This window comes from Chrysemys picta, chromosome 1, assembly GCF_011386835.1.
Source record: "Chrysemys picta bellii isolate R12L10 chromosome 1, ASM1138683v2, whole genome shotgun sequence".
Classification (NCBI taxonomy): Eukaryota; Metazoa; Chordata; order Testudines; family Emydidae; genus Chrysemys; species Chrysemys picta.
The window spans coordinates 293,099,880-293,114,178 of NC_088791.1; the positions used below are offsets into that span (position 1 = coordinate 293,099,880).

The 14,299-nt window shown below is 46.1% G+C and overlaps 1 protein-coding gene across 1 annotated transcript in view; it reads left to right on the top strand.

Moving 5' to 3' along the window:
• DNAJC15 (DnaJ heat shock protein family (Hsp40) member C15) overlaps positions 1-14,299 on the top strand; it is a 49,579-nt gene that overhangs the window by 12,621 nt on the left and 22,659 nt on the right. Inside the window, exons 2-3 of the mRNA XM_005308171.4 lie at positions 1,065-1,116; positions 3,410-3,483. Coding sequence (XP_005308228.1) covers positions 1,065-1,116; positions 3,410-3,483 — 126 coding nt within the window. The remainder of the gene's footprint in view (positions 1-1,064; positions 1,117-3,409; positions 3,484-14,299) is intronic.

Here is a 14,299-nt window from a genome sequence, read left to right on the forward strand (position 1 = left end):
ACAGTCCTCAGCTTAAACCTCTCCAACGCATCATCAGTGATCTACAACCCATCCTGGACAATGATCCCTCACTTTCACAGACCTTGGGAGGCAGGCCAGTCCTCGCCCACAGACAACCTGCCAACCTTAAGCATATTCTCACCAGCAACCACGCACCGCACCATAACAACTCTAACTCAGGAACCAACCCATGCAACAAACCTCGATGCCAACTCTGCCCACATATCTACACCAGCAACACCATCACTGGACCTAACCAGATCAGCTACAACATCACCGGCTCATTCACCTGCACGTCCACTAATGTCATATATGCCATCATATGCCAGCAATGCCCCTCTGCTATGTACATTGGCCAAACTGGACAGTCACTCCGCAAGAGGATAAATGGACACAAGTCAGATATCAGGAATGGCAATATACAAAAACCTGTAGGAGAACACTTCAACCTCCCTGGACACACAATAGCAGATGTAAAGGTTGCCATCTTACAGCAAAAAAACTTCAGGACCAGACTCCAAAGAGAAACTGCTGAGCTCCAGTTCATTTGCAAATTTGACACCATCAGATCAGGATTAAACAAAGACTGTGAATGGCTATCCAACTACAGAAACAGTTTCTCCTCCCTTGGTGTTCACACCTCAACTGCTAGCAGAGCACCTCACCCTCCCTGATTGAACTAACCTCGTTATCTCCACACTGATATATACCTGCCTCTAGAGATTTCCATTACTTGCATCTGAAGAAGTGAGGTTCTTACCCACGAAAGCTTATGCTCCCAATACTTCTGTTAGTCTCAAAGGTGCCACAGGACCCTCTGTTGCTTTTCACTGCACGTATTGCTGCATTCCAAAGTTAAAATACATGAAGAAAAGGTTGTAATTTCCTTTTATAAGAAAATAATAAAATATTAAACCTTATTAGAAGATTCACTAAAGGGTTTACAGAAGTAGACCAAATGGTATGCACGTTCAGACTTCAGAAATGCTTGCTGTTGAAACAGATTTACAATTTATTTAAAATCAGAACTTAAATTTTATACTGACTCAATTTTTCTGTTATAGGCCAGAACTATGATAGCAGTTGGCCTGGGTGTTGCAGCTGTTGCATTTGCAGGTAACTGAACAGCCATCTGAACATGCGGTCCCAGTGTGATACTGTGCCCAAAAGGGCTAATGCGATATATAAGCAGGAGCATAAGAAGTTGGAGTAGGGAGGTTCCATGTGCCACTGGTGAGACTATAACTGGAATATTGTGTCCAGTCTTAGTGTCCACCCTTGAAGAGGGATGTAGAAAAATTGGAAAGGTTCCGAAAAGAGCTACAAGAATGGTTTGATGTCTGGAAAACCTGATCTAATGAAGTTGAATGTGTTTAGCCATCAAAGATAATAAGAGGTGACTTCATCACAGTCTACAAGTACCTACACAGAAGGAAGATATGGGATAATAGAGTGCTCTTTAATCTAGTTTACAAAGGCATATCAAGATGCAGTGGCAGAGAGGTGGTGCGCCTTTTCTCCACTTTGAATTTGTCTAGCAAGTTTTAGCAGTGAAGGTAATTAACCATAGGAACAACCAGTGTTCCCTCTAATTTTTTATGGCCATGTGCGGAATGAATTTTGTTATGTGTACCAATATGGAGGTGATGTGTGACAAATTACCTTCATATTGGTGCACATAACAAAATTTAATGTGGTGGAGGTAGGGCCAAAGGGTTTGGAGTGCGGGAGGGGGCTCAGGGCTGGGGCAGAGGGTTGGGATGCGGGGGGAGGGGAGTGAGGGCTCTGGCTGGGTGGGGTGGGGCCGGGGATGAGGGGTTTGGGGTGTGGGAGGGGGCTCAGGGCTGTGGCAGAGGTTGAGGATGCAGGGGTGTGTGTGTGCGGGCTTTCGGCTGGGGCCAGGGATGCAGCTCGGGGCCGGGGGAGAGGTGCCTCTCCCCAGTCACGGCAGCTCCAGTGGGGCTGGGCTGGGCTGAGGGAGGGGCTCCTCTCCCCTGGCTGTGGCAAGTCCGGGTCAGGTCCGCACTGGAGCCGATGGGGAGGGGCGCCTCTCCCTGTCGGGGCAGGTACGCACTGGGGGAGAGGCATCTCTCCCCGCCGCAGCCCTGAGTCCCTGCGTGGGGCTTAATAGGCAGCTGTGCGGATGTGCAGCTTAGAGGGAACTTGGGGAACAATTTACTGAGGGAAGTGGTAGATTCTCCATCTCTTTAAATCTTTAAATCAAGCTGAGATATTAATTTGAAAGATAGATTCTAGTTCAACCACAAATTATTGGGTTTAATTCAAGAATTACAGGTTGAAATTCTATGGCCCATGTTACGTGGGAGGATCAGGGGTTCCTTCTGGCCTTGAAATATACAAATTGATTTCTGTTCACTTCAGGTAATCAAATCAAACCATATTAACTTGATTTCTTTGTAAACCTAAGCACACACTTGCACGATTGAAATGACCTATGTAGACATCTTGATCGTTAAGAATGAAAGCAAAATGCTATCTGGCTAAAGCATTATCTTATGTTAAAAAATAATTAAAAATTGCATAATGGTGACTAAATTTTCTAGTATATAGTAAGCAAAAAAACCAACCACCACTAAACAAAACAACAACCAAACAAAAAAACTGATAATTCCTACCATGGCTCTGATGCAATTTCAGACACTGAACTTAGTAGACCTACTCCATTTTCTTTCCCAAAATGGAGTAGATTTTACTGACTGATGAATAGAGCTCCATCCAGTCTGTTTTGTATTTAGCGAAGGTCATGGCTATGTTGGGTCTTTAATGGTGCTGGATCCAAAAAGACTCCATTTTTCACTAAATAAATAAAATAAGAATGCAAAGAATTACCATTCAGTGTGATATTGGTGCAAAGTTGTATGAACACTGTAAAGAGTAGATTTGGAAACAACTTTGAGCTGTACTTATTTTGGTGAATTACATTACAAATACAAGCTATAATTGCTAATTGCAGTATTTCCTACAATTTACAAGGCAAATATCTCAGTTTATCCTAGCCAAATATATCTGAATATATTGGCCAGGGGAAACAAACATTGTGAATCTTGCAATTCATTACTTTCTTTTTAGATAAAAAACCAAACTTTCCCCCTCTTCTTAATATAAAGATTGAAAAATGCAACCTATTGCAAACTCATCAGAGAACTGTTCTGGGCCTGTCTACAAACTGACAGCTCAGGGAACATCTTGAAAAGCTGTAAAGTGCTACAGTGCTTGCCAGCAAACAAATGACATGAATAGATTAAAAATGGAGATGGCTTTGATTTTTAGACTAAAAGTCCTGTACTGATATTATGCTTGCAAAATAAGTGTTTGCACAGGTAAACATCTGTAAAGGTTTCTTTAAGTGAAGTTTGATTTTTTAAATTATTATTTAATTGTTTTTCAGGTCGCTATGCTTTCCAGGTCTGGAAACCACTGGAACAAATATTAACAGAAAGAGCAAAGAAGATTGCAACCGCTGTAAGTTTAGAGGTTATTTTACCATAAAAAATTTAAAATTCTATTTAAAATCACAAACATGATTTAAAATTGAAGAAAAACATTTTAGGATATCTAGTTAGGTTTTCCAGTGCAAGATTATTCTCAGTGCTACATGCTCCAATGCTTTGTTCGGTGTAGTTTTAAATGCTTCCAGATGAATTTTTCCTCAACATAGGGGCAATGGACAAGGTTTCTCAGGTGCTATGGGGCAGGGATTCTACTCTCGCTATTTCCTAATCCCCAAGGCAAAGGGGGGGGGGAGGTCTCAGACCCATTCTAGACCTACGAGAGCTCAACAGGTTCACGGTGAAGTTGAAATTCTGCATGGTCTCCCTCAGCACTATTATCCCTTCCCTGGATCCGGGAGACTGGTATGCCGCCCTTGACATGAAAGACGCATATTTTCACATAGCTATTCGGCTGGCACACAGACGATTTCTGCAGTTTGTAGCCAGCTACAAATACTCTCAATTCACGGTCCTCCCCTTCGGTCTGTGGACAGCCTTCCGAGTGTTCACCAAGTGTATGTCGGTCGTAGCAGCATTCCTCCGCAGGAGACGGGTGCAGGTATATTCCTACCTCGACAACTGGCTACTCATGATGCGCACCAGGGAGCTGGTGGAGTCTAAAGTCTGACTAGTCAGAGTTTCTTTTGAGAGGCTGGGACTCCTCAGAGTGAACAAGTCAGCCTTGTCACCGACTCAAAGAATAGAATTCATTGGTGCGGTGCTGGACTTGGTGCAGGCAAGGGCGCTCCTGGCAGAGATCTGATTTCAGACCATGACAGACATTATCCAAAACCTCAGGAGGTAGCTGACCACTACCGTGAGGGGATGCCTGAGTCTCCTCGGCCGCATGGCAACTTGCACTTATGTGGTCTGGCATGCCAGACTGAGGCTCAGACCATTTCAAGCATGGCTCACGTCTGTATACTGCCTGGAGCGCAACAGCCTGGAATCTGTGGTCACGATGCCAGACCAAGTACTCGAGTCCCTCCAGTGGTGGCTCAACCTTTGCACAGTGTGCAAGGGAGTCCCCTTCAAAAGCCTCTAGCCCTCCTTGTCCCTAGTAATGGACACGTCAGTTCTGGGTTGGGGGGCGCATCTGGGAGAGCTCCAGACACAAGGATTATGGTCGCAGGATGAGCTCTCACTCCATATCAATATCAGAGAGCTCAGAGCAGTACAGTTAGCATGCCAAATCTTGCTATCCCAGCTCCAATTCCAGTGTGTGGCGGTAATGACGGACAACACCTTGGCCATTTTTTACATCACCAAGCAAGGTGGAGCCTGCTCTTCCCCCATTATGTCGGGAAGCCCATCAGCTATGGGAGTTCTGCATAGAATGCCTCCAGGTGAATGGAGTGGGCTATCTCCCAGGTGTGCAGAACAAACTAGCGGACTACCTCCGCAATCACGAGTGGGCCATGTGTCCGGATGTCATATATTCCATCTTCCAAAGGTGGGGGTTTCCCCAAGTCAATCTGTTTGCTACCAGGAGCAACAGGAGGTGCCCAATGTTCTGTTCCTTTCAGAATCACAGCCCGGGTTCAATCTTGGATGCGTTCCTGCTTCCCTGGGGAGACTGTCTCATGTATGCCTTTCCACCATTCCCACTCGTGCACAGAGTACTACTGAAAATCTGCAGAGACAGAGCTGTAGTAATTCTGCTGGCCCCAGTGTGGCCCCGTCAACATTGATACACCACGCTTCTGGAGCTGTCAGTGGACACTCCTATCGTGTTACCACTCTATCCCGATCTGATCACACAGGACCACGGTCACCTTCACCATCTGGACTTCCAGGCCCTCCATCTCATGGCTTGGAGCTTTATGGCTAAATCCAGTGAGCTGTGCTCGGAACCTGTAAGAAAGGTCCTGCTTAGCAGCAGAAAACCATCCACCAGGGCCACTTATCTGGCCAAATGAAAGTGGTTCACTTGCTGGTGTGCCCAACATCACACTCCTCCACTCCAGGCGTCTATTACACTCATCCTGGAGTACCTTCTTCACTTCAATCAACAAAGCCTAGCAGCGTCATCCATCAAGGTATACCTTGCTGCTATCTCGGCCTTCCATCCGGTCATGTCTGGACGCTCCATATTTGCTAATCCTATGGCAGGACGTTTCCTTAAGGGCCTGGAACGGCTATATCCTTGGGTTAGACAGCCTCTTCTGGCATGGAACCTTAACCTGGTCCTCTCCAGATTAATGGGACCCCCATTCAAACCGCTAGCAACTTGCTCCCTTCTCCACCTGTCATGGAAGGTAGCTTTCCTGGTGACCATCACATCAGCCGGTAGGATGTCGGAGTTAAAGGCCCTTACCTCCGACCCACCCTACCCAGTCTTCCACAAGAACAAGGTGCAACTCAGACCTCACCTGGCTTTTCTCCCTAAGGTAGTGTCACAATTCCATATTAGCCAAGACATTTTTCTACCTGTCTTCTATCCCAAGCCCCACAACAGTACCCAAGAGCAAAGGCTGCACTCATTGCATATTCAGTGGGTGTTAGCATTCTACATCGAGCGCACAAAGCTGTTCAGGAGGTCGAACCAGCTGTTCGTGGCAATGACAGTCTGCATGAAAGGACTCCCGGTCTCATCTCAAAGATTATCTTCCTGGATCACAGCCTGTATCTGCACATGTTGTGAGCTGGAAAAGGTCTCAGCCCTGCATCTTAAGGCTCACTGCACAGGGGCACAGGCTTCGTCAGCTGCGTGCTCCTGGCCCGGGTCCCGATACAAGAAATCTGCAGGGCAGCTACTTGATCCTCGGTGCATACATTCACCTCTCACTGTGCCATCACACAGCACGCTAGAGATGATGCAGCTTTCAGCATAGCGATTCTCTAATCAGCAATTCCTTAACTCCGACCCCACCTCTGGGGTAAAGCTTGGAAGTCACCCGATTGGAATCGATGTGAACAAGCACTCAAAGAAGAAAACACGGTTACTCACCTTCTTGTAACTTGTTCTTCAAGATGTGTTGTTCATGTCCATTCCAATACCCATCCTCCTACCCCTCTGTCGGAGTAGCCAGCAAGAAGGAACTGGGGAGGGGCCAGGTCGGCAGGGTCATAAATTGAGCACTATGAAGGCGCTACTCCAGGGGGCTCCACAGCTGACCCGATGGGAGCTACTGGGGGAAAAATTTTCGGCAACTATGCACATGGCGCGCGCACACCTGATTGGAATGGACGTGGACAACACATCTCGAAGTACAACAGTTACAAGAAGGTGAGTAACCGTTTTTTTCCTCCCTTCCAAATTCCTTCTTTAAATCTTTCTTTTGGTTAGCTTTGCAAGGATAGTCTCCAGTCAGTGCAGTTTCTTTCTTCTGACTTGTCCTACTCTATTTGCAAACTTAAAAATTTCAAGCATCATACTCAGCATCTTTCACATGTTCAGTGTTTATTTGTTATAACCTTCATCCCTCTGTTTTCTTCCTTGTTTGCCATTATTTCCTCTGTGTGTCTTATTTAGATTAAGTTTGCCAGGGCAGGAACAATATCTTTATTTTTCTCTAAAGTGCATTGTAAATTTATGGTCCAGTATGTGTATTAAAAACTGTCCAACAGCAACCAACATTTTTTGGCATTTCTGTTTTACAAGTATCTTCTTTCTCTTGAGTATCGGTGTTGGGATATGTTTTCCCAGAATGTATCAATTTAATTATTTTCTGCCTGTGACTCAGAAGATGTGGGCAAAGCAGAACAAAACTGATCTTTCCATCTTCCAGCTGTGGAAGGAGATAGCATATAGGGTACCCTTTCCCTAGGATCCTGCAAAAGACCCTGCTCCCCAAACTCCTTTGTGCTCTATCTGTATGGTTTTTGTGAAGAGGGATTCAAAGCTACAGAACGTAATCAATAAGAGAGTTCCTTCCAGTACCCTCTGTCTTCAACCTATTGCTTTCCGGACAATGTTAGCTACTAGTTCAGTAGTCATCACAGCAATCATTACTTCTGCTCATGCTGCTGGAGTATACATTTAATAGTAGCATAATTGTCTATGGTTAATGTTATCATAGGAGAGACTAGCCTAGCACATGGAAATTTTGGGACCCATGGGTATGGGCTGTAGTTCCCTGTGGTTCACCTCAAGCTCTGTATAATCAGAGACCTCACCCAAATCCTAATTTTATTTGTTTGCAACAATTCCCAGTTAATTACAGTCACAGAGTAAACCACATATTGATTTTCTTCCAGATCACTAACTGAACCCATGCTGAGTGATTATTAAATGGTCATTTTAAAATGCCTGTATCTTGTGTGTGTCGCCTATTTTTTATGTAAGCAAAAAGCATGAATAGTCAACAATTCTGGTAATCTTTTAATTAAGATTAGTAACTGAAATGTATTGAAATTTTCTCTGAATCACTGTAACTTACGGCAGTTAAGTATATATACATAAGTGAAAATACTACTAAAGTCCAGCCTTCAAGTTTCCACTGTAATATGTTATTTCAGTGAAAGGATTAGAGGAAATATTTTGTGTTTTTAGGGGATTTAAGTGTTTACCTCACCTACCATCTCCTGTAATGCGGCTTTTCGAGAGAAACACATCTTTTCCAATTAACTTAGCTTTTCAAAGTGTCATTTGCCACTGATGTCACTAGTGCTGCTTACACTGTTCTGCTAATTCTGTGGTGACATGAGTCTGTTGTCCCCAGAAAGAGTGAAACATTAATTAGTCATTGGTTTGCATTACTGAGGTAGATATTACCATTATTCTAACTTCAGTCACTTTTTAAAATAAGAAATAAATGAAAAGGAGGTATTTTAATGACACTACCTTGTTGAATTGTTGATACATATGAAGACTGAGCTGTAACCATATTAATTCTAAGACAAAATCAACGTCCATGGCCCTCAGTACCCACAATCATGGAAATTCCTTATTCCATGATGAATATATCCCCTCTTTGGCAAACATTGAGTACTACAATAATTAGTTTGCAATTCTCTCCTTTCCAGTCGGAGTTTGGGATTCTACTCAGTCAGGCTATCATGTGACTGTCAGAGTCTAGGAATGAGATCGGGGGATCACCTCTTCTGTGGTTCATATAACTGAAGTCAGCCGTTCTAACACAATGTATAAAGTAAAGATGTTGAAAAGTCTGGGAAGAGGAAATGAATCTTGGGATTTGCAACATGTGCAGTATTACAGTGGTACCAGAGTGCCACAGTAGGTTGTATCATGACAACTTTTTAAAGGTTGATCTTTCTAAGTTCTCTAAAATCGACTTGCTTAGTTGGATTTCTTTGAAATTTGGCATACTTCAGCGGGATGCATGGTAGAGTTAGTGAGCCAAATTTTGAGTCATTTGAGCATGGGATTCTAGAGAGAGAAGCCCTGAAAAATGCTGCATATTTTTGTTTTCTCAGAGCTAGAGATCAAACTTTTGATGATGTGATGGGGGTCAAAATGATTCAAGCTGTCAAGCTTTACGCAAGGTAATGCATGGCACCCGCTAAATCATTTTTACACTGTGAATATGCCAATACAGAAGAACAGCTAGTGGGTTTCCATTCCTGCCATTTTGCATGCTTTTAAAGCTCAGTTCTTATAAGTGCTGCGAAGTCTGAATGGTGAATTGGATTGTTTTGAAATTCGATGTGCCTTGTGAGGGTGCTGGGATAGGGTTAGTGATCCAAACTTGGAGCCATTTGACCCATGGATTCCTGAGTTACAGTCCCCGCCAAAAAATAGTTTCCTTCTGCTGCCTTGTTCTGTTTCACTGAAAAGTACTGATGACTAGATGAATCACAGACCTCCTTATGGCTGTGAATTCACCCTTCCATTAACGTAACTAAGGATAAGTTCCTCATTTCCCTCCCCTCTATTGTCCCACCCCAGTGACCAAAGACAAAAGGAGTTTTGGACTGAGTGGCTAGAGATTGGTTACAATTTATGAGTCATGGGTAGTAATTTCATTTTGGGTGGTGGGGTGTGTAATCAAAGTAATAAAGGAAAGAAAATTGGACATGTGAATGCTTCCTGAGAGGGAAGGTGTATTGAGGGGTGGAGGAGTGGGGGAATATGATGAGAGGGGTTGGGGATGCAGTGAAGAGAACAGGTTATTGGAAGGGGCATGAATGGGGATGGGTGGTAGAGGAGGGGAAGAGCTTGGGGGCTCGGGCGAGGGAAGTGTGGCACTCCACAGCTCTGCCAGTGCACCCCCACCTAGTGCATGCCACAACTCTGCCATTGCCCACGAACCACCCTGCACCTCCCAAAGCCTTTGGGGAAAATTTAGAGATGTCAATTCTACCTGAGAGGAAGGGGTAATTAGGGGGTAGAGAAGTGAGGGGGAAAGGAGGAGAGGGGTTTCGAGCTGCAATCAGGTGAAAGGGGAGGGGGATGAGGGATAAATGGAGGTGGGTGGTAGGGGAGGGAGGCTTGGGGATTAGGGTAGGAGAGGTGGGATAGTGGGAAGGGGGACAATGGGTTGAGTGGCAGGAGGACTGGAGGAGAATAGAGGCAGGGATTCTTCCTTCCCATGTATGTGCCCAGATATGGGGGATCTTTTTCCCCTTTAGCGGGTCCTGAGCCTCCCTCCCTGCCCTCCTCATATGAGCCGGGGTCTGGGGCCTTGCCCGTCTGGGAGTGTCTGAGCCCTTCTGGCTGCCCCTGCCAGGATCTGTGAGGCAGCCAGGATCTTCTCTAAGGGTATGTCTGCACTACGAGATTACTCCGAATTTACAGAATTCCATTTTTGGCAACCGATTGTATAAAGTCAAGTGCCTGCGACCACACTAAGCACATTAATTCGGTGGTGTGAGTCTATGTAACGAGGCTGGTGTCGACTTCCGGAGCGTTGCACTGTGGGTAGCTATCCCATAGTTCCCTCAGTCTCCCCCGCCCATTGGAATTCTGGGTTGAGATCCCAATGCCTGATGGGGCAAAAAACATTGTCGCTGGTGGTTCTGGGTACAGCCTCACCCCTCCCTCCATGAAAGCAACGGCAGATAACCGTTTCGCGCCTTTTTTCCTGGGTGAACGCTGCAGACGCCATACCACGGCAAGCATGGAGCCCGCTCAGCTCAAGACAGCAGTCATGAACGTTGTAAACACCTCGCACATTATTGTGCAGTTTATGCTGAACCAAGACCTGAAAAACCAGGCGAGGAGAAGGGGGCGATGGCAGCGCGGTGACGAGAGTGATGAGGACACGGGCACAGAATTCTCTCAAACCGCGGGCCCCGGCGCTTTGGAGATCATGTTGTTAATGGGGCAGGTTCTAGCCGTGGAACGCCAATTCTGGGTCCGGGAAACAAGCACAGACTGGTGGGACTGCATAGTGTTGCAGGTGTGGGACGATTCCCAGTGGCTGTGAAACTTTCGCGTGCGTAAGGGCACTTTCATGGAACTTTGTGACTTGCTTTCCCCTGCCCTGAAGCGCCAGAATACCAAGATGAGAGCAGCCCTCACAGTTGAGAAGCGAGTGGCGATAGCCCTGTGGAAGCTTGCAACGCCTACAGGGTGGCTGGAGCGGAACCAAAAAAAAAAAAAAAGCGGCCGTGCCACCCTAGGATTGGGCAGAATGCCGCCTCGAACAATCTGCTGCTCCAAGCACCAGCTTGCTCAGCTGGTGCTTGGAGCCGGCCCTGGTTTCATGACTGGCCAGGCTACGGTGTAAAAGTTCTGTTTGTTTCTCCTTGATGAAAACCCGCCCCCTTGATTGACTCATTCTCTGTAAGCAACCCACCCTCCCCCTTCGATCACAGCTTGCTTTCAAAGGAAATAAAGTCACTATCGTTTAAAAATCATGTATTCTTTATTAATGGATTATAAAAAGAGGGAGAGAACTGACAAGGTAGCCCGGGTGGGGTTTGGGAGGAGGATAGGAGGGAAGGAAAAGGCCACTAAAAAAGTTCAAAATAATGACAGCCTTTTGCTTGGGCTGTCCACTGGGGTGGAGTGGGAGGGTGCATGGAGCCTCCTCTCCCCCCGCCCCCCTGCATTCTTACACGTCTAAGTGAGGAGGCTATGGAACATGGTTGGGGGGAGGGCGGTTATACAGGGGCTGCAGCGGCACTCTGTGATCCTATTCACATTACATAGCACGTGTGATTTCGGTACAAGGTTGCATTTTGCATCTTAATATTGAGTGCCTGCGGCTTTGGTGTTAGAGATCACAGATGCAGGTCTGGGCAACAGAATTCGGCTTGCATGCGGCCATGGTAAGCCATTGTCTTTCGGCTTCTGCAGCCTTCCTAAAGGCAGCACCCTCACATACCAAGCAAAGCCCATTGAGTGCTGCGGTTTTCCTGTTAAACTACCCCCCCCCCCCCCAATCCAGTTCTCTGGGATGATCGCTTTACCCCTCCCCACACCGCGTGGCTGGTATCAGGGAAGATCGCTGCTAGCCAAATGCGAAAAGCTCAGTGCCAATGATTCCTGCCTCTCTTCTTCCCCCCTCCCCCCCACCCACCCAACTTGGATAACTGCAGGGAAGGATTTCTTTTCAGCCACAAGCAAACAGCCCAGTAGGAACAGCCACCTCTGTCCCCTTCAGTAAATTCCCATATTTGAACCGGGTTACCATGAACGATATCACTCTCCTGAGGATAACACAGCGAGATAAAGAACGGATGTTGCTTGAATGCCAGCAAACACCGGGAGCATGTGCGGCCAGGCTTTGTCATGCAATGATACCAGATTACTTGCTACTAGCATGGCGTGGTCAAGTGTCCTACCATGGAGGACGGAATAAGGCTGCACTGCTCAGAAACCTTCTGCAAAGGCTTTTGGAGTACCTCCAGGAGAGGTTCATGGAGATGTCCCTGGAGGATTTCCGCTCCATCCCCAGGCACGTTCACAGACTTTTCCAGTAGCTGTACTGGCCACGAATGCATCCCAAGTCCTCAGGGCAAATTAATCATTAAAAAACGCTTGCTTTAAAACCATATTTTATATTTACAAATGTACACTCACCAGAGGTCCCTTTCATGGCCTCATTGTCTGGGATACTGCCTTGGGAGGGTACTTCAGTCAGGCTGAGAAAAAGATCCTGCCCGTTGGAGAGAATGGAGTGCTGTGTGCTCTCCGCAAGCTCGTCCTCCTCCTCCTCCTCCTCCTCCTCCTCCTCATCTTCCCTGTCCGCAGAATCCTCAGGTATGGCTGAGATTACCCCCTCCTCAGAATCCACGGTCAGAGGTGGGGTAGGGGTGGTGGCTCCCCCCCCCCCCCACAGAATTGCATGCAGCTCAGCATAGAAGCGGCATGTCTGCGGCTCTGACCTGGACCTTCCATTTGCTTCTTTGGTTTTCTGGTAGGCTTGTCTGAGCTCCTTAACTTTCACACGCCACTATAGTGAGTCCCTATTGTGGCCTCTCTCCATCGTGCCCCTTGGAGATTTTTTTTCAAATGTTTTGGCATTTCGGCTTTTGGAACGTAGTTCTGCTAGCACAGAATCCTCTCCCCATATAGCGATCAGATCCAGTACCTCCCGTACGGTCCATGCTGGTGCTCTTTTTCGATTCTCGGACTGCATGGTTACCTATGCTGATGAGCTCTGCGTGGTCACCTGTGCTCTCCACGCTGGACAAACAGGAAATGAAATTCAAAAGTTCACTGGGCTTTTCCTGTCTATCTGGCCAGTGCACCCGACTTCAGATCGCTGTCCAGAGCGGTCACAATGGTGCACTGTGGGATAGTTCTCGGAGGCCAATACCGTCAAATTGCAGCCACGCTAACCCTAATTTGAAATGGCAATGTCGATTTCGGCGCTTCTCCCCTCGTCGGGGAGGAGTACAGAAATCGATTTTAAGAGCCCTTTATATCGAAGAAAATGGCTTCGTTGTGTGGACAGGTGCAGGGTTAATTCGATTTAAGGCTGCTAAATTCGACCTAAACTCATAGTGTAGACCAGGTTTAAGGTGCCACAAGTACTCCTCATTCTCAGAGCTATTGTTTCAGGTTGTATTAATCTCCATGAGGTGTTCTCATTCAGCTGAAAACACCTTATTGAGGTGAATTGGCCACTTCACACAGCCTCCTGTGCTGCAGATGGATGGGCACAGAGCCTTTCCCCTCCATTATCTGTCTAGCCTTCCTGTTTAGAGGACGTTTAGAGGACATTTCTAAGCGCTCTAAAATCTTTGTGCTTGTATAGATTTTCTTGAAATTTGCTATGCTTTGTGGGAGTGCAGAGTATGGTTAGTGACACCCCCCCCCCACCCCCGGGGTTGTTTGAACTGGGGTTCCAGATATATAAGCTCTGAAATAACAAAATTATTTTTCTAACAGTTTCTAGTGGGGTTTGCACAGAACTAGTGATCAATCTATTGCTGTGACGTGGGTCAGAGTGGTCTCTGTTGGTCAGTTTTACCCAAGTAGTGCATGGCAGCCACTAAGTTTTGGGGGAACCCAAATTGTGAATTTAAGTTCACTTTTAACTTGCATAGATGGTGGATAGTATTCTGAACTGTACAATATAGGAAAGGGATAGAAAATGAGACAGAAAATATGATAATGCTCCTGTATAAATCCATGGTATGTCCACAGCTTGAATACTGCTTGCAGTTCTGGAAACCTCATCTCAAAAAAGATATAGAAGTGGAAAAGGTACAGAGAACGACAATGAAAATAATTAGGCTTATGGAACAGCTTCCATATGAGGAGAAATTAAAAACAGTGGGACTGTTCAGCTTGGGAAAGAGATGATGGGTGGGAGGGGGGAATTATAGAGGTCTATAAAATCATGAATGGTGTGGAGAAAGTAATAGAGAAGTGCTATTTACCCCTTCACATAACACAGAACTGGGGGATCGCCCACTGAAATTAATAG